The sequence below is a fragment of the Muscardinus avellanarius genome (assembly GCF_963383645.1).
Source record: "Muscardinus avellanarius genome assembly, chromosome: 11".
Taxonomy (NCBI): domain Eukaryota; kingdom Metazoa; phylum Chordata; class Mammalia; order Rodentia; family Gliridae; genus Muscardinus; species Muscardinus avellanarius.
The window spans coordinates 65,291,875-65,310,913 of record NC_137797.1 but is presented as its reverse complement, the minus strand read 5'-3'; the positions used below and the strand labels follow the sequence as shown (position 1 = coordinate 65,310,913).

Here is a 19,039-nt window from a genome sequence, read left to right as displayed (position 1 = left end):
ACCCTGGAATTCCTATGCCATTGGTCTCAAACAAAAAACACTGAGAGAAAGTCACTCATAAGGACTCCATAGGTCTCTCCAGGCAAAAAAAAAAAAAAAAAATCTCCCTTCTGCTCGGTATAGCAGTAAGCCTGAGGCCTCGGTGACTCCAGTTACAGCAAGAAAACATCCAAGTGGCTCCCAGTGATTTTTTATGCTCTCACTATGACCTCAGGCCAATAGTTCATTTTTCTGGGCTTTACTTTCCTCATCAAAGAATGGGTACAAAGCCGGATGTGGTGGTTCATGCTTGTAATCCCAAAATTTGGGAGGCTGAGACGGACCAGGGTTTGTGGACAGCCCCAGCCACTTAGTGAGGCCCTTTGCAACTTAGTGAGACTGTTTCAAAATAAAGAATAAAAAACAGGGCTGGGGTGTAGCTCAGAAGTAGAATGCCCCTGGGTTCTGTCCCCAGTACTGGGAAGAAAAAAAAAAAAGCCAGGCATGGTGGCACACGCTTGTAATCCCCGAGCTTGGGAGGCGGAGACAGGAGGATCACGCAGGTTTTAAGAGACCCTGTTTCCAAATAAAAATATAAAATAGGTCTGGGAGTGTAGCCCGGAGGTAGAAGGGCTTCCAGGAACCCCAGTACCACCAAAAAATTTTAAAAAATTAAAAAATATATTTTAAAAATTGGTGCAATTAGCTGGGCATGGTTGCACACACCTGTAATCCTAGTACTTGTAAGACTGAGACAGGAGGGTCACAGGTTCAAGGCCAGCCTCAGCAATTTACTGAGGCCCTCAGCAACTTAGTGAGACACTGTTTCAAAATAAGAATGGGAGTGTAGCTTGGAGGTAGAACCTCCCTTTCCCCCATCCAACCCCAATATAAAAAATGAGAGCAATAAGCCTCGTGTCTCATGTCTATAGCTAACTCTGGGTATCAGACCCCCAAGGATCAGTATGAGAGTGGTGTGAGCAAAGATAAGGAAAACATCCAGTCTTCAAGGGGAATCCTGTACCACCCAGATACAAAAGTCAGGCAGGGCTGTGTGGTTGGTTGGTTTTACAGACAATTTTTAATAAGAATCTGGTGTGAGCAAATGGCAACATCAGGGAGAGTGGCTTCTTATTCCAAAATTTCATAATACAAGTCAGGCGTGGTGGTGCACACTTGTAATCCCAGTACCTAGGAGGATCACAGGTTTGCAGCCAGCCTCAGCAATTTGTGAGGCCCTCCGTAATTTAGGGAGACCCTGTTTCAAATAAAGAATAAAGTCAAGCTGAGGTGTAGCTCAGAGGTAGAATGATGCCCCTGGGTTCAATCCAAAGCACCACACACACACCCAAAAAATGACATGTTACAACTGTGAGCAGTCCTTTAGGAAGTAGAGTGTTCTGCTATAAATGTAGATCTGAGACCACGGGAGCCCCACTAAGGAAAAAGGGAAGGTAGGAGCCAAGATGCCCAGACAAATGGAAATAGTCTGAGGACAAGTTGGGGCCCCGCAGAGGATACGGGTTCTAGCCCACATAACTGGCTACAAAGAAATACAGTCGAGGTCCAGGCCATGGACCTCCATGGACCTCCTTCTCTAAGGAAGAAGACAGCTCAGCCTTGTGACTTCAGGAAAGACTTCATCAGAGAGGTCACCCTGGAGCTGGATCTCAAAGAATGAATGAGTTTCCCAGTTCTTAGGAAGATGAGGGAGAACAGTAGAGAATTTTTAAGACCTTTTCAGAGAGGAAAAAAAGAAAGAAACAGAGAAAGAAAAAGAAAGAAGGAAAGAAGGAAGGGAGGAAGGAGAGAGAGAGAGAGGAAAGTCACTTGCATTCAATAATTCTTTAAAAATTCTGAACGAGGTGACTTTTATGGCTAGGTAAGAAGCTTCCTTCTCTGGCTGGGCTTCCTGAACCTATGGGGAGACAGAAAGGCGTAAAGAAATGCTGGCCGGCAGGAGCACTTTTCCCCTTCCGTGTCCTAATTTCCGATGGTCCCGTGTCCTCAGGCTTACACACTTTGGGAAAGGGCCTGAGTTCCACGATGGCCAATCAGACCATGGTGACTGAGTTCTTCCTGCAAGGCCTGACGGACATCAAGGAGCTCCAGGTGATGGTTTTCCTGCTGCTGCTGCTTGCCTACCTCATGACCGTCTCTGGGAACCTGCTCATCATCACGCTGACCCTGCTGGACATGCGCCTGCAGACCCCCATGTACTTCTTCATCCGGAATCTGTCCTGCTTAGAAATCTGGTTCCAGACAGTCATCGTGCCCAAGATGCTGCTGAACATCGCCACGGGCACCAAGACCATCAGCTTTGCCGGCTGCATCACCCAGGACTTTTTCCACATCTTCCTGGGGGCCACCGAGTTCTTCCTCCTCACAGCCATGGCCTATGACCGGTACATCGCCATCTGCAAGCCCCTCCATTACCCCCTGCTCATGAGCAGCAAGATCTGCACGCACCTCATCCTCACCTGCTGGCTGGCGGGTTTCTCCCTCATCATCGTTCCTGTCATCCTGACCAGCCAGCTTCCATTCTGTGACACCCACATCAACCACTTCTTCTGTGACTACACGCCCCTAATGGAGGTGGTCTGCAGTGGGCCAAAGGTGATGGAGACCGTGGATTTCAGCCTGGCCCTGGTGGCCCTGCTCACCACCCTGGTACTCATCTCCCTGTCTTATGTCCAGATCATCCGCACTATTGTCAAGATCCCGTCTGCCCAGGAGAGGAAGAAGGCGTTCTCCACCTGTTCCTCCCACATCATCGTGGTCACCATGTGCTACGGCAGCTGCTTCTTCATGTACGTCAAGCCCTCTCCAGGCAAGGGGGTTGACCTCAACAAAGGAGTGTCTCTGATCAACACCATCATTGCTCCCCTCTTGAATCCCTTCATCTACACACTAAGGAACCAACAGGTTAAGCTGGTAGTAAAAGACCTAGTCAGAAAAATAACATGGTTCCAAAAGAAATAAGAGGCACCAGGTGTGGTGACACACGCCTGTAATACTTGGATGGCTGAGACAGAAGGATTGCAGGTTCAAGGCCAGCCTCAGCAACTTACCAAGGCTCTATTTTTTTAAAAAAAATTTTTAAATGACTGGAGGTGTAGCCCAAAGGTAGAATTCCCCAGGCTATAATCCACTATATCCCCCCAAAATTAATAAGTAAGAAGCCTACAAAGTGTCTTCCAGGGGAAAAAAATGAGGAATGTGTCCACATGGCACCAGGCCAAGAGGCAGGGCTCTGCGGCTCCCCTCCCCATCCACCCCAGGCCCTGAGGAAGGTGTCCTGCTCTCGTGTGAACTGCCTGCTTCCTAGCTCAGCCTTGGGTTTGCACCTGTTTTAAGTGTTCTATCAGCCAAAGAAATGAGACAGGGCCGCCCTGTGTCCCCAGGTGCCCTCACCCAGACTCCAGTGACAGCCGCGGGTCATCGTCACACTGTTTTCATTTCCATCCCCCGCAATGGTTGTAGGATGATTTACAGTTTCTAAGCATTTAAACAATAGCCCTATTAAGTAGATAGAAAAGTGATTGTTCACATTTTCATAAAGAAATTGAGACTCCAACAATTAAGTGAATTACCAAAGATTACACAGGACATGAGGATTCAAATCCAGAACTTCTAGGTCTAAATACTGTATTTCCTAGGGGTGTGGCTTTATTGTCATCTATTGCTGCATATACATTGCCCCCAAAGCTTAGCAGCTTCAAACACCAACATCAGGTGTCTCGCAGTTTCCGTGGGCTCATAATTTGGGGGTAACTTGACTGGGTGCCTCTGGTCCAGGGTCTCTCGTGAGGCTGCAGGCGAGATTCTGGCCAGGGCTGTGGTCTCTTCTGAAGACTCTCAGGAAAAAGGATTCACTTCTGGGTTCACTCTGGTAGTTGTTGGCAGGCTCGAGTTCTTCCACAGCCTGTGGACCACTCCATGGGACCGCTGTCCACTCGGCCACTGGCCTTTCTCAGCGCAAATAAAAGGATGCCCAAGAAGAAGTCTCTGTAAGCTAATGTTAAAAATGACATCGCATCACTTCTGTCGTATTTCATCTGGCAGAAGGTTTCTAAAATTGGCCACATACCTTGCTTTGGACAACGTGACGCTAGCAAATACCCTGCTTGCAGACACATAAAAAACTTACTTACTGCCCTGGAAACCCTCCACCTGCCAGCCAAACGAGCCTGGGCTATCCTGTGGGATGATAGGAGGCCCATGGCCTGTTTGCCCTCATCCGCACAACTGACAATAATCACACACGCGCACACACACACACACACACACACACACACACACACACACGCACACTCCAAGACAGAACGGCCCAGCCCTTGAGGATGCCTGAGTGAACCTATCAAAGACCAACAGAAGAACCATCCAGTGAGCCCAGCCCAAACTGCCCACCACAGAACCATGGGCTAAGTAAACGCTGTGTAAGCCATTAAGTATTGGGCTGGTTTATTACTCAACAAAAAACTAATCAGCACACTAACAGAAAGTAAGCTATGTACATGGTAAGTACCATCTGTGTCCTGGCTAAGAATCCAGGATTAAGTCCAGGTCAAAGTGTTCAGGTTGATTGAATCAAACCAGGGCACAGAACCTACCTGGTCTCTTGTGGTCTCTGGTCATAGGCAGCAGGAAATTACCAACAAATGAGCTCCCAACAGAGGTATTCTGTTACCCACATCTTGTAGCAGATAGTTTTAATTTTCTTCTGGGATATTAAATACTCTTTTCCCTGGATATCTGGCCTCTGAAATGAGATGAAGATGGGAAAATTGACCTGGTAGGTAGTGAAACTCATCCCAAGAAGCCAGGCTTGCACACATTTTTCTTGTGAAATAAGTTTTTAAAGTCTCCTAGAAAGCTGAAGAGCTGCCGTGGTCCAAAGCTCCATCAGCTCTCATCAGGAGCATCTCTGGGCCACCCCTTTCCAGGGACTCTGCCCCTCAACAAGTGAGAGTGATGCTCTACAAGAGAGATGCCCAGACCTGCTCAACCTGGGTTGTGTTTCTCAGAAGATAAGGAAAACCCGTAGGAGCATGTACTGATCTGCTCCTTTATAGGCTGAGTCAGTCTTGACTGAATGTTTCTCTTTCATTTCCCCAGATCCAGTAAGATACACAATTTATGATCCAGGTTTATATAAACAAATGCTGAATGTATCAAAACTGTACAGAAACATCTTAAACACTAATAAATTGCTTAAGTACCTAGCAAACTCATTCCATCATCCAAATTATTATGATGTAAAAGTAATTCCTGTGAGTATCCTGAGGACCTGTGGAATGAGGGATGGGAGTTGAGGTCCTAGTACATTTTAGCCCTTGTACTTATGAGACACACCAAATTCCCAAAACATGGAGGCTTATGTCCAGGGATCAAATAGGTAAGTGGCTCCCTCTAGTGGGAGATTCTATGCTTACAATATTACACTCGGCACGTTAGACACTAAAAGAACTTAAATTCTCCCGGAAGACAATCACTGTCCAGGAATGACCTAAGCAAACACCTCCCGCTAGTGAGGGTATTTTGTTGGTTTTTTTTTAGAAAATGTCAAATACTGAAAGGGAGTACTCACAGATTCAAGAACTCTGCTTAGATACAACTGTCAAATAGGTGCTTTCAAGACACTCTGTAACAAGTAAAAGATCAAAGTAAAATTATTAAAGGAAAGAGTCACAAGACTGAGGATATAGCTCAGTACTGGTACAGCATGGGAATTCACTACCATCTTCTATATTGTGTCTTTACATAAATTTAAGTGTAAACACTAACGTTTTTTGGTCTCAGGTTTGATGTACTTTCTTTTTGTGTGTGGTGGGAGAAGTTGAACTGAAGAGGGGTTCTACCTCTGAGCTACACCCTTAGTGCGCTCTCTCTCCTCTCTTCTCCTCTCCTCTCCTCTCCTCTCCTCTCCTCTCCTCTCCTCTCCTCTCCTCTCCTCTCCTCTCCTCTCCTCTTCTCTCTCTCTCTCTCTCTCTCTCTCTCTCTCTCTCTCTCTCTCTCCCTCTCTCTCTCCCCGTGTGTGTGTGTGTGTGTGTGTGTGTGTGTGTGTGTGTGTGTGTAGATCACACTCAGGGGCAGTGTACCTCCAAGCTACATCCCTAGTCCTTTTTATTTATTAGTTTGAAATGAGGCCTCATTAATTTGCTGAGGTTTACCTCAAATCTATGATCTTCCTGTCTCAGCTTCCTAGGTACTGGGATTCAAACCTAGGCAGGTTTGGTGTACTTTCTAATGAAAAAGATAAATTACTCTGTAGCAGGGAGCACCTGCAATGGACTTAAAGGTTAAAACGATCACAGATCAAAGTCAGTCATTTAAAAGGCCACAGGTCAACAATGAGCAGTCTCATTAAATGTTCTTTGTTTAGTTCTAGGAAAAGTTTCAGGCCTTTAAAAGAACATGGTTTAAACTGGGCGTGGTGTGCACCCTTGTAATCCAGCACTTGTCATCTCAGCGCTTGGGAGGCTGAGACAGGAAAATTACACAGGTTCAAAGCCATCCTCAGCTACTTAGTGAGGCTCTCAGCAACTTAGTGAGACCCTGTTTCCATATAAAATATAAAATAGGTCTGGGAGTATAGCCCAGAGGTAGAAAAGCTCCTGGGTTCTACCCCAGTACCACAAAAAAAGAAAGAAAGAAAGAAAGAAAGAAAGAAAGAAAGAAAGAAAGAAAGAAAGAAAGAAAGAAAGATGGCTTGCCCGGCATGGTGGTGCACCCTTGTAATCCCAGCATTTGAGAGGCTAAGAAGGGAGAATCGCGGTTCACAGACAACCTCAGCTACTTAGTGAGGTTCTTTGCAACTCAATGATACCCTGTTTCAAAATAAAGAATAAAAAATAGGACTAGGGGTGTAGCTCAGAGGTAGAATGGCCCTAAGTTCCATCCTCAGTACTTCAAAAAAAAAAAGAATATAGAATATGGCTTGAGTCTTCTGCCATTCTATTCAATCTACCTGGAAATCATGACAGTCTTAGAAACACTAAAACCTACAAATACTTCTGTTCATCAGATTTGTCCCAAGTATCCTATCCATCTAGCCTGATAACATACATATGTTCATCTTAAAATAAAATTTTCAAGCTGGGCAGGGTGTCATGCACCTGCAATCTTAGTACTTGGGAGGCTGAAACAGGGGAATCATAGGTCCGAGGACACCCTCAGCAAGTAATGAGACTTTCATCAACCTAGTGAGATCCTATTTCAAACAAAAAATACAGTAGGGAAGGCTGGAGGTGTAGCTCAGAAGCAAAATAATCCTGGCTCAAATCCCCAGTAGCACAAAAAGAAATAAAAAATAAATAGAAGTTTCAAAAATTGTTTTGGAGGCTAAGACAAGAGGATCACAGGTTCGTGGACAATCTCAGCTACTTAGTGAGAACTTATTTCAAAAATAAAAGAATAAAAAATAAGGCTGGGGTGTAGCTAAGACATAGAACTCCTCAGGGTTCCATTCCCAATACCAAAAAAAAAAAAGAAAGAAAGAAAGAAAAGTTGCATCTTTACAAATGAAATTTTTAGCTGGACAGTGGCCCATACCTGTAATCCCACTTACTGGGGAAGCTGAAACTGGAGGATCAACATTTCAAGGCCAGCCTGGGTAACTTAGCCAGACCCTGTATAAAATTTTTAAAAAGGGGTTGGGATGCAGTTAAATAGTAGAGCACCCCTAGGTTCAATCCCTAATACTGAATTATGTTTCAATATAGTACTTAGAAAAAAATTATAAATATAAACTAATTTCTGAGAACACATCCTTTGAACACCTAAAGATTTTATACACAGCAGTCTCAAAAATAGAACCTTTCTCTTCCCTCCCCAGAGAGAATTTTTCAACAGCTTCTAAGCTGAAAGGGGACCAAAACTCCTTTTTATCTCTTATAAAGGGCAATTATAAAGTGTTTAAAATAACACATTGAAAATATTTTAAAATATATACCATTCTAATCCAGAGTTTATATAAGAAAACTTTATATTTACATTCCAAAAACTCCAAGCATTTTAACAAAAACACTGTGATTCATGTCTTGGATTACATTCTAAGTATAGAGCAAGACGGTTTGAAATAAATGTCATGAATAAGAATATTCCTATTCATGGTAGTGAGAAAAATGGCTTCATTGTTACATACAATGCAATTGTTTATTCACATACATATTACTTTATGACTGGGGTATTGGCTTAAGCATTTGGCATCCTAGCACAATTGTTTTATAATAACATTTACTGTATTATGTTTTAGGTGATCCATTGAATGCTTAGGGTGGACACATAGCAAGTGTTTTCTCCTATTTAAAGTGATGGGAAACAGGTTCCCAGTTAGCATGATCACACAGAACGTCTCATTTTAATAAACAGATTATTGGTCTTAAACAGGAGATGCTGAGCTGAGCATGACAGCACACGCCTATAATCCCAGTACTTCAGAAGCTAAGACAGGAGGATCACAGATATTGGTTCTAGACCGGCTTCAGCAACTTAGTGAAACTCTCAGAAACCTAACAAGACACTGTTTGGAAATGAAAAGTAAAGAGGGCTGGAGGTGTAGCTTAGAGGTAGAATGCCCCTGGGTTCCATCCTCAGGACCACAAAAAAAAAAAAAAAAAAAAAAAAAAAAACAGGAGAAGCCTGTGTTTTAGAATGTCCCCTGAGAGTTGTAATCTCAGCAAAGGACAAGTCCATTGTGGTGGATTTACCTGGGTGGTGGCCAAGCTGGTCTGCTGTGGCTGGAAACTGTGGGTCCCTGGGCTGTGGCCTTGGGGGTGATATATGGTTGCTCCTGCCCTTGCTGGCTCTCTCTTGCTCCCAGCCTCCATGATGTGAGGAGTGAAGCCTGTATTCTCCCTCTCCACCACCATGCCCTGAGATCCACGATCCGCAGCCTCACATAGGCTGACCTACAAAATCTCAAAAAAAAAAAAAAAATCATGAGCAAATAAATCTTCTTCAGAGTTACGTGATGGCGCACGCTTGTAATCCCCAGCATTCTGGAGGCTGAGACTGGAGGATCACGGTTCTCGGACAGCCTCAGCTACTTAGTGAGGCCCTCTGCAACTCTGTGAGACCCGGTTTCAAAAAATAAAGAATAAAAAAATAGGGCAGGGGGTGTAGCTCGGAGGTCAAATGTCCCTGGGTTCCATCCCCAGACCCGCAAAAAAAAAAAAAAAAAAAAAAAAAGAATTAAGCTATCTCAACAGCATTGGAAGCTTGAAGACATCAAACAGTACCTTCAAAATTCCATACATTTGAAAGCGGGAAAGATGGCGACTGAGAGCAGCAGCGTTTACGAATCCTGCTAACACTTAGTCACCATTGTCCCAAAAACAGAGTGCTACAAAACCAGATAAGATGTTTAGCAGAGGAAAAGCAATAATACACACAAGAGACGGAAAAAAAGAAGGCCGACTGAGAGGGGGAAAAAAAGAACAAAAAACAGCCCCGCCCACCACATGGGTGCCCGGTGCACTGGCTGCAAAGCCTTCCTGCACAGCTCTGCATGCCAGAGACAAGAATTTAAAGGGAGAGATGGCAGCCCCACGGACTGCTAGCCAGCAGTCTTACAACTTCCATGGAGCTAAACACACCACCAAGGGAACCAGAGTAGAGTTAAGCACCCACCACTCACATGACGAGCCTGCGGACATCATCAACCCAGCCAGCTCAGCCTTCCACGCCCCGCCCCCAGAGTCCCAGCCCAGCGAGCTCCTACAGCAAGGGATTGCTCAGCGCCTTGCCCCTAGGGACTCGCACAGCCACGCTAAACACCCCAGGTCTGTGACTTCCCCATACAGCCCGGAGAAAGTGAGAGAGGGGGCTGCTGTTGGACATAACAGAAGCTCTGACAGACTCAGGCTTTGATTAGCAGAAAATAGTGGGAGGAAAATCTAGCTAGACCCATCTAACAGATCATCACAGACCTCCCATTGGGGATGAAAGTGGAGAAGTAAGGCAAGACCAGCCCTAGCTGCAGAGAGCAGAGTCACCAACAGTGAGTTTGGTCTCAGAGGCAACGTCACTAGTGGTGGCAGGGAGAGACCTAGTCTCCACACTGGTGGAAAGGGTGAGAGTACCTGTGCATAATACATAACACAGCTCAAACAGTATCAGCCATCTTCATAAACTGAGAAAATCGCAGAGAACCGAACCCAAAATAGGAAGGGGGCAGGTGGTACTCAGTTTCTGCACAGAGAAAAACAGCAGAAGATCTATCTGCTAATTAGACATTTAATTGTAGACCTGCATTAATTTGTAGTTGAGGGTTTTTTGTTTTATTTTGTTTGTTTCTGTTTTTTGTTTTTGTTGTTTGTTGTCTGTTTATTCTTTTTTGTATATGAGTATATACACCTGGTTGGTTTTATTGTTGTTTTTATTTTCTTTTGTTTTTATTTGTAACCTATTCCCAAACCCTCTCCCAAGCTTCTTCCTTTGTACATACCAACCCTCTTCTCACTATCCCTTTCCTTTCTTGCTCCTGCTTTTTATCCCTCCCCTGTCTTATATCAAACCCACTTTATATCATTATACCACAAACTCTACATCATTTACCAGAATACTACTTTATTCTTGCTACCTCTAATCCCAAGTATATTCTAGTATATTCTGCTCTACGAAACGCATACTTTCATTCTATTCGACTCTATCTGAGATTTTACCCTATTCGTCCATTCACTCCTGCACTTCCCTCCTTCCTCAATCTCCACTATTGAATACAATAAAAACTCCCCTCAGATATACCAGCTGACACCTAGAAACTGAGAAAATTCTACCAAAAGCAACAAAGGCAAACATCTGAAATCATGAAAAGGAGAAACAACAAAGAAGCCATGAGCTCCCACAACTCCACATTTACAGAACCTGATAACACAGAACTGCAGAGATCTCCAGAAGGTCAAATCAGGAATGTAACTGTAGAATTAATACAGGAATTCCCAAAAGAATTTAGAGAGAGTCTGAAAGAAATAAAGGATGCAATCACTGAAGTAAAGGCATCTATTCAAACAATAAACAATCATTTATTGGAGAGTAGAATCTCGCTACTAGATGATCACTCCAAAACTGAACAAAGAGTTCATAACATAGAAAAAAAATTCCACAACAGGAATTAGACACTGAAGAAATATGGACCCATTTTAAAAGAGCCAACTTAAGAATTATTGGTGCATGCTTGTAATCCCCGCACTTGGGAGACAGAGACAGGAGGATCGCGCAGGTTCAAAGCCAGCCTCGTTGGCTTAAGAGACCCTGTTTCCAAATAAAAATATAAAATAGGTCTGGGAGTGTAGCCCGGAGGTAGAAGGGTTTCCAGGAACCCCAGTACCAACAAAAATAAATTATTGGCATAGAGGAGGGAAAAGCAGGTGAAACCAAGGGGCTCAACAATCTTTTCAAAGAAGTAATAGCAGAAAATTGTCCAAACATTGAGCAAGAGATTGACACATGGGTACAAGAAACTTATAAAAACCCCCTTGAGACAAGATCAGAGAAAAGATTATCCATGCCACATAATAGTCAAAATGACCAATGTAGAAGACAAGGAGAGAATCTTAAAGGCAACAAAAACAAAAGACAAAGTGACATTCAGAGAGAAACCAATTAAATAACTCCAGACTTCCCAAACCAGGTCATGAAAGCCAGAAGGCCCTGGAGTAACATATTCCAAACTCTGAAAGAAAACAACTTCCAGCCAAAAATTTCTTACTCAGTAAAACTATCTCTCAAACTAGATGGGGAAGTAAAATTCTTTCATGACAAACAGAAGCTCAAGGAATTTATGCCTTCAAAAGCAGCACTAGAGAAAATACTCAAAGATTAACTACAAAGAAGAAACAAGACATATACAACAGAACCAGGGAAACAGAATTTCTATCCAACAGACAACTAAGAAGGGAAGAACAAACAGTATTTCAAACAGAAGTAAAATCTCAAAATGTCAGGAATTAAAAATCATCTCTCAATAATCACACTGAATATAAATGGCCTCAACTCCCCAATAAAAAGACATAGAGTTGCAAAATGTATTAAAAACCAGAATCTATCTATATGCTGTTTGCAAGAAACACACCTTACATGCAAAGATTGCAACAAACTCAAGGTATAGGGCTGGAACAGGGTAATCCATGCCACTGAAACTCGAAGACAAGCAGGAGTTGTAACTATATCAGATAAATTAGACTTCAGGCCCAAGCTCCTCAGAAGAGACAAAGATGGTCTTTTTTTTTTTTTTTTTTTTTTTTACTGATAAAAGGATCAATCCAGCATGAGGATATAATGATAATCAACCCCAAACATAAGTGCAGCTACTTTCATAAAACAAACTCATTGTGATATCAAGCCACATATAAATCCCAATACAATAATACTGGGAGACTTCAACACACCTCTCACACCATTACATCAATCTTCTAGACAAAAGGTCATTAAAGACACCTCAGACCTAAAGAACACCATTAATCAAATGGACCTATTGGACACATATATAATATTCCACCCAACTACAAAAGAGTTCACATTTTTCTCAGCAGCTCATGGAACCTTCTCCAAAATAGATCACATCCTGGGCCACTAAGTAAGCACCAGCAAGTTCAAAAAATGAAACATACTTCCCTGTGTCTTTTCAGACCACAATGGAATGAAACTAGAAATCAACTATAAGAAGACTCAGAGAAACCACACAAACATGTGGAGACTGAACACCACACTTCTTAATGAAGAATAGGTGATAGAAAAAGTAAGGGATGAAATCGAGAAATTTCTAAAAACAAATGAAAATAAAGATACAACATATCAAAACCTCTGGGACACTTTGAAGGCAGTATTAAGAGGAAAATTCATAGCACTGAGTGCTCACATAAGAAAAACAGAAAATCATCAAATAAATAACTTAATGACACACCTAAAATCCCTTGATAAACAGGAACAATCGAACCTCAAAGCCAGTAAAAAAAAACAATAAATTATTAAAATTGGAGCAGAAATAAATGAAATAGAGAATAAAAAAAGGTACAGAAAATCAACAAAACCAAAAGCTGGTTCCTCGAAAAAATTAATAAGATAGATAAACCACTAGCCAATCTAACTTAAAAAAGGGGAGAATCAACCCAAATTTTGAAGATAAGAGATGAGAAGGGAGATATCACAACAGACAGTGCAGAAATCCAGAGGACTGTCAGAAATTACTTTGAAAAACTATATTCCAACAAAATGGAAAATCTGGAAAAATTGACAACTTCCTAGAAAAATACAACCTTCCTAAACTGAGTCAAGAAGATATAGAAGACTTAAACCAATCAATAACAATCAAAGAGATTAAAACAGCAATAAAGACCTTACCATCTAAGAAAAGCCCAAGTGAATTTTATAAAAGGTTTCCCAAGTGAATTTTATAAAACCTTTATAAAAGAGCTAATCCCTATACTCCTCAAGCTATTTCAAGAGATAGAGAGATATGAAATGCTCCCAAATACATTCTACGAAGCCAACATCACACTAATACCAAAACCAAATAAAGACAGTTCAAGGAAGGAAAACTATAGGCCATGGACACAAAACTGCTAAACAAAATACTAGCAACACGCATTCAAAACCACATCAAGAAAATCATACACCATGACCAGGTAGGCTTCATCCCAGGGATGCAAGGCTGGTTCAATATACGAAAATCAATCTATGTGAGCCAGGCGTGGTGGCGCATGCGTGTAATCCCAGCATTCGGGAGGCTGAGACAGGAGGATCGCAGTTTGCGGACAGCCTCAGCTACTTAGTGAGGCACTTCGTAACTAAGTGAGACCCTGTTTCAAAAATAAAGAATAAAATATAGGGCAGGGGGTGTAGCTCGGAGGTTGAATGCCCCTGGGTTCCATCCCCACACCTGCAAAAAAAAAAAAATCCATGTAATTCATCATATAAATAGAACCAAAGACAAAAATCACATGATCATTTCAATAGATGCTGAAAAAGCCTTTGATAAAATCCAACATCCATTCATGATAAAAAGCACTACAGAGAATTGGAATAGAAGGAACATACCTCAACATAATAAAGGCAATCTACAATAAACCCACAGCCAATATCATATTAAATAAAGAAAAACTTTGAGAATTTCCCCTAAAAAGAGGAACAAGACAAAGATGTCCATTATCACCACTTCTCTACAATATAGTACTTGAGACCCTACCCAGAGCATTAAGGCAAGAAAAGGAAATCAGAGGAGTACAAATAGGAAAAGAAGAACTCAAACTTTCACTATTTGCAGATGACATGATATTATACCTAGAAGACCCAACAAACTCAACCAAAAGACTTATAGAACTGATCAATAAATTCAGCAAAGTATCTGGATACAAAACCAATCTTTAAAAATCAGAAGCTTTTCTGTACACCAACCATAAATCTACTGAAAAAAAATTCAGATGCCAGGTGTGGTGGTGCACGCTTGTAATCCCTGTACTTGGGAGGCTGAAATAGGAGGATTGCACAGGTTTGAAGCCAGCCTCAGCTACTTAGTGAGGCTCTCAGCAACTTAGTGAGACCCTGTTTCCAAATAAAATATAAAATAGGTCTGGGAGTATAGCCCGGAGGTAGAAAGCCTCTGGGTCCCACCCCCAGTACCACCAATTAAAAAAAAAAAAGAAATTCAGAATACACTTCCACTCAGGACTTCCCACAAAAAAATAAAATGCTTAGGAATAAACTTAACCAAGGAAGTAAAAGACTTCTACAAATAAAATTATAAAACATTGAAAAGAGAAATCAAAGAAGATCTTAGAAGATGGAAAGATCTGCCATGCTCATGGATAGGCAGAATAAATATCATTAAAATGGCCATCCTTCCAAAAGTGATCTACAGATTCAACGCAATACCCATTAAATTACCAAGATCATTTCTCACAGACATAGAAAAATCAGTCCTTAAATTCATTTGGAACAACAAAAAAAAAAAAACCAGAATAGCCAAAGTAGTTCTCAGCAACAAAAACCAATGCAGGAGGAATCACAATACCTGACTTTAAACTAAACTACAAAGCCATTGTAATAAAAACAGCATGGTACTGGCACAAAAACAGATACATAGACCAATGGAGCAGAATAGAAGACTCAAACAAGTCCACACACTTACAGCCAACTGATATTTGACAAAGGAGCCAAAAAACATGCAATGGAAGAAAGACAGTCTGTTCAACAAATGGCAAAACTGGTTATCCATATGCAGAAAAGTGTAATTAAATCCCACCTTCTCACCCTGCACAAGAGTCAACTCAAGATGGATCAAAGACTTGGAAATTAGACCAGAGACCTTGAGGCTCTTTGAAGAGGGCATAGGGCCAACACTGCAACACCTTGGCACAGACAAAAATTTTCTCAACAAGACCCCAAAGGCACAAGAAACTAAAAGGTGAATCAATACATGGAAGTGCATGAAACTGAAGAGCTTCTGTACAGCAAAGGAAACTGCCAAGATCCTCAACCGAGAGACAACAGAATGGGAGATTTTCCCCACCTATTCCTCAGATAGAGGACTAATATCTAGAATATACAGAGAGCTCAAGAAACTCAACACTAAAAAAACAAATAATCCAATTTTAAAAATGGGCAAGCAAGCTAAATAGACACTTCATGAAAGAAGAAATTCAAATGGCCAATAAATGCATGAAAAAACGTTCAACATCATTGGCAATCAGAGAGATGCAAATCAAAACCACCCTGAGATTTCACCTAACTCCAACTAGAATGGCAATCATTCAAAACACAAACAACAACAAATGCTGGAGAGGATGTGGAAAAGTGGGAATTCTAAAACATTGTTGGTGGGCCTCTGGCCCCGACCCGGGGCAGGTGGGCAGGCGCTGGTGGGGCACCCCTAGGTGACCCCCTTTCCACCTGGAAGAACCCTGTGGTCCAGGCCTCTTGCCCCGACCCTGGGCGGGTGGGCAGGCGCTGGCGCGGCACCCCTAGGCTACCCCCTCCCCACCCAAAAGGGCCCCGTGGTCCGGGCCTCTTGCCCTGACCCTGGGCGGGTGGGCAGGTGCTGGCAGGGCACCCCTAGGCGACCCCCTTTCCACCCAGAAGGACCCTGTGGTCCGGGCCTCTGGCACTGACCCCGGGCAGGCGCTGGTTGGGCACCCCTAGGCTACCCTCTTTCCACCCAGAAGGACACTGTAAAAAAGGAAAAGAAAAAGAAAAAAGGAAAATATCAGAGAGGGGTCAAGGAGGCCGTGGCAGATGCCAGGATACTGGAGATGCAGACAAAACTTATCCAAATGAACTGGAATTATTGGAAAAATTCACCGCTAAGGAGGACTGCTTCTTCTCTACATTGTTAAGAATCTTGGACATCACCTGTAAGGAGAGAGAGTTTAGCGGAGACCAAGGAGAAAGGCGGTGTTGAAAGCGGGCTCCACGTTGGTGGTGGAGACTTGTATTCAGGAGAAGCAGAAATCGGAGCCTACCAACCTTATTTTATTTTTGGAGAAATTACACCAAGGTTGAATGCTACCGCCGCGCATGCTTAGGAACACTGGACAACATTCAGAGTGGAAAAAGAGCCTGGGAAGGATTTGAAATGGTGGAGACAGTGGCAATGGCAGTGGCCAGTACTCAGGGGAGACAGAGATCTGGTGAATTATACCTGGAACCTTTGAAGTAATGACCCCAGAGACAGTATGCTATCACCATGCACCCTCGAGAACGTGGGACAAATGGTTGGGCAAAGAGGGTGCTTGGATTAGAGCCTGCCGAGGGGTAAGGCCAGCGACAGACACAGCAAAGCTGGGATTGGAGCCTGTCGTGAGGCAAGGCCAGTGCTGGAGGCTCCGAGGCTGGGATCGGAGCCTGCTGAGTGGTTAGGCCAGTGCTGGGGTCAGTGAAGCCGGGATCGGATCATGCTGTGAGGCAAGGCCAGTGCTGGGGCCTTCAAGGCCAGGATCGGAACCTGCCGAGGGGTTAGGCCGGTGCTGGGGCCAACAAGGCCGGGATTTGAGCCTGCCATGAAGCAAGGCTGGTACTGGGGCCTCCGAGGCCGGGATCAGAGCCTGCTGAGGGGTTAGGCCGGTGCCGGGGCCAATGGCCGACATCGGGGCCTGCCGTGAGGCAAGGCCACTACTGGGGCCTCCGAGGCTGGGATCAGAGCCTGCCGAGGGGTTAGGCCAGTGCTGGGGCCAGTGAGGCTGGAATCGGAGCCTGCCGTGAGGCAAGGCCAGTGCTGGGGCCTTAGAGTCCGGGATCGGAGCCTGCCGAGGGGTTAGGCTGGTGCCGGGGCCAGCAAGGCTGGGATCGGAGCTTACCATGAGGCAAGGCCGGTGCTGGGGCCTCCGAAGCTGGGATCGGAGCCTGCTGAGGGGTGAGGCCGGTGCGGGACCAGTGGCCAGCATCGGAGACTTCCGTGAGGCATGGCTGGTGTTGGGGCCCCGAGGCTGGGGCCAGAACCTGCTGAGGGGTTAGGACAGTGCTGGGAGCAGCGAGGCCGGCATCGAAGCCTGCTGTGAGACAAGGCCAGTGTTGGGGCCTCCAAGGCCGGGATCGGAGCCTGCCAAGGGGTTAGGCCAGTGACGGGGCCAGCGAGGCCGGGATCGGAGCCTGCCGTGAGGCAAGGCCGGTGCTGGGGCCTCCGAGGCCGGGATCGGAGCCTGCCGAGGGGTTAGGCCGGTGCCGGGGCCAATGGCCGGCATCAGAGCCAGCTGTGAGGCAAGGCCACTACTGAGGCCTCCAAGGCCGGGATTGGAGCCTGCCGAGGGGTTAGACTGGTGCTGGGGCCAACGGCTGGCATCGGAGCCTTCTGTGAGGCAAGGCCTCTATTGAGGTCTCCAAGGCCGGTATAGGAACCTGCCGAGGGGTTAGGCCAGTGCCGGGCCCAATGGCTGACATCGGAGCCTGCCATGAGGCAAGGCCATTACTGGGGCCTCTGAGGCTGGGATCAGAGCCTGCCAAGGGGTTAGGCCAATGCCGGGACCAGCGGCTGGCATCGGAGCCTTCCGTGAGGCAAGGTCGCTATTGAGGCCTCCGAGGCCGGGATTGGAGCCTGCCGAGGGGTTAGGCCGATGCCGGGACCAGCGACCAGCATTGGAGCCTGCCGCGAAGCAAGGCCGGTGCTGGGGTCTCGGAGGCTGGGATCAGAGCCTGCCGAGGGGTTAGGCCAGTGCCGGGGCCAGCGGCCGGCATCAGAGCCTTCCATGAAGCAAGGCCGCCACTAAGGCCTCCAAGGCCTGGATCAGAGCCTGCCAAGGGGTTAGGCCGGTGCTGGGGCCATCGGCCAGCATCGGAGCCTGCCGTGAGGAAGGCCGGTGCTGGGGCCTCCGAGGCCGGGATCAGAGCCAGCCTTGAGGCTAGGCTGGTGCTGGGGCCACCGAGGCCGGGATCAGAGCCAGCCAAGGGGTTAGACCAGTGTCGGGGCCAGCGAGACCAGAATCGGGGCCTCCCATGAGGCAAGGCCGCTGCTTGAGCCTGCGAGGTCTGGATCAGTCCACCGGGTAGCCAGGCCACAACTGGGGCCGTCAAGAGTGGGATCGGGACTTCCGGGAAGATGGCGACCGAGAAAAGCGGGGCTTAAGAGTCCCACTAACAACCAATCTCCATTACCACAAAAAGAGCGCCTTTCATAGCCAGAAAACACCATCACCAGAAAAACAAAAAAAACCACCAGGCTCCAGAGAGAAAGCGGACTGAGAACAGAGCTCAGGGCCACAGAGGAGACACACGCGCCCGAGGACGCGGCAGCAGCGCCATACTGCCGGCGGCAGCGGCGAACTCAATGGACGGCTACAGCAAGCCAGGTGAGCCGCTGCGGAACAGCCAGGCGGGATCTTTCAGCGCAGACAGCATTTAAAGCTCCCAGTGGCTGAGCTCAGCACATGCTGCAGGGATTCAGAGTGGAAATCAAAACCAGAGAAGAAAAAATACGCCAGCCTCATGGCCGAGGGCGTGGCAGAGGCGCCATATTGCCACCAGCGGCGGCAGCAGCAGTGAATTCACCGAGTCCAGTACAGCTACATCTGCGTACTCAAGAACAGTGAGTCAAATTGCGGGCCACAGAGGAGAAATCCCAGTACTGTAC

The 19,039-nt window shown here is 45.4% G+C and overlaps 1 protein-coding gene across 1 annotated transcript; it reads left to right on the top strand.

Moving 5' to 3' along the window:
* Positions 1 to 2,025: 2,025 nt before the first annotated feature.
* On the top strand, positions 2,026 to 3,993 carry LOC308269494 (olfactory receptor 2AP1-like; the record flags this gene model as incomplete). The annotated part of the gene is made up of 2 exons (XM_080704859.1): positions 2,026 to 2,913; positions 3,886 to 3,993. 2 exons carry the CDS (start codon positions 2,026 to 2,028, stop codon positions 3,991 to 3,993), a joined length of 996 nt encoding a protein of 331 aa, XP_080560985.1.
* Between the last annotated feature and the right edge of the window lie 15,046 nt (positions 3,994 to 19,039).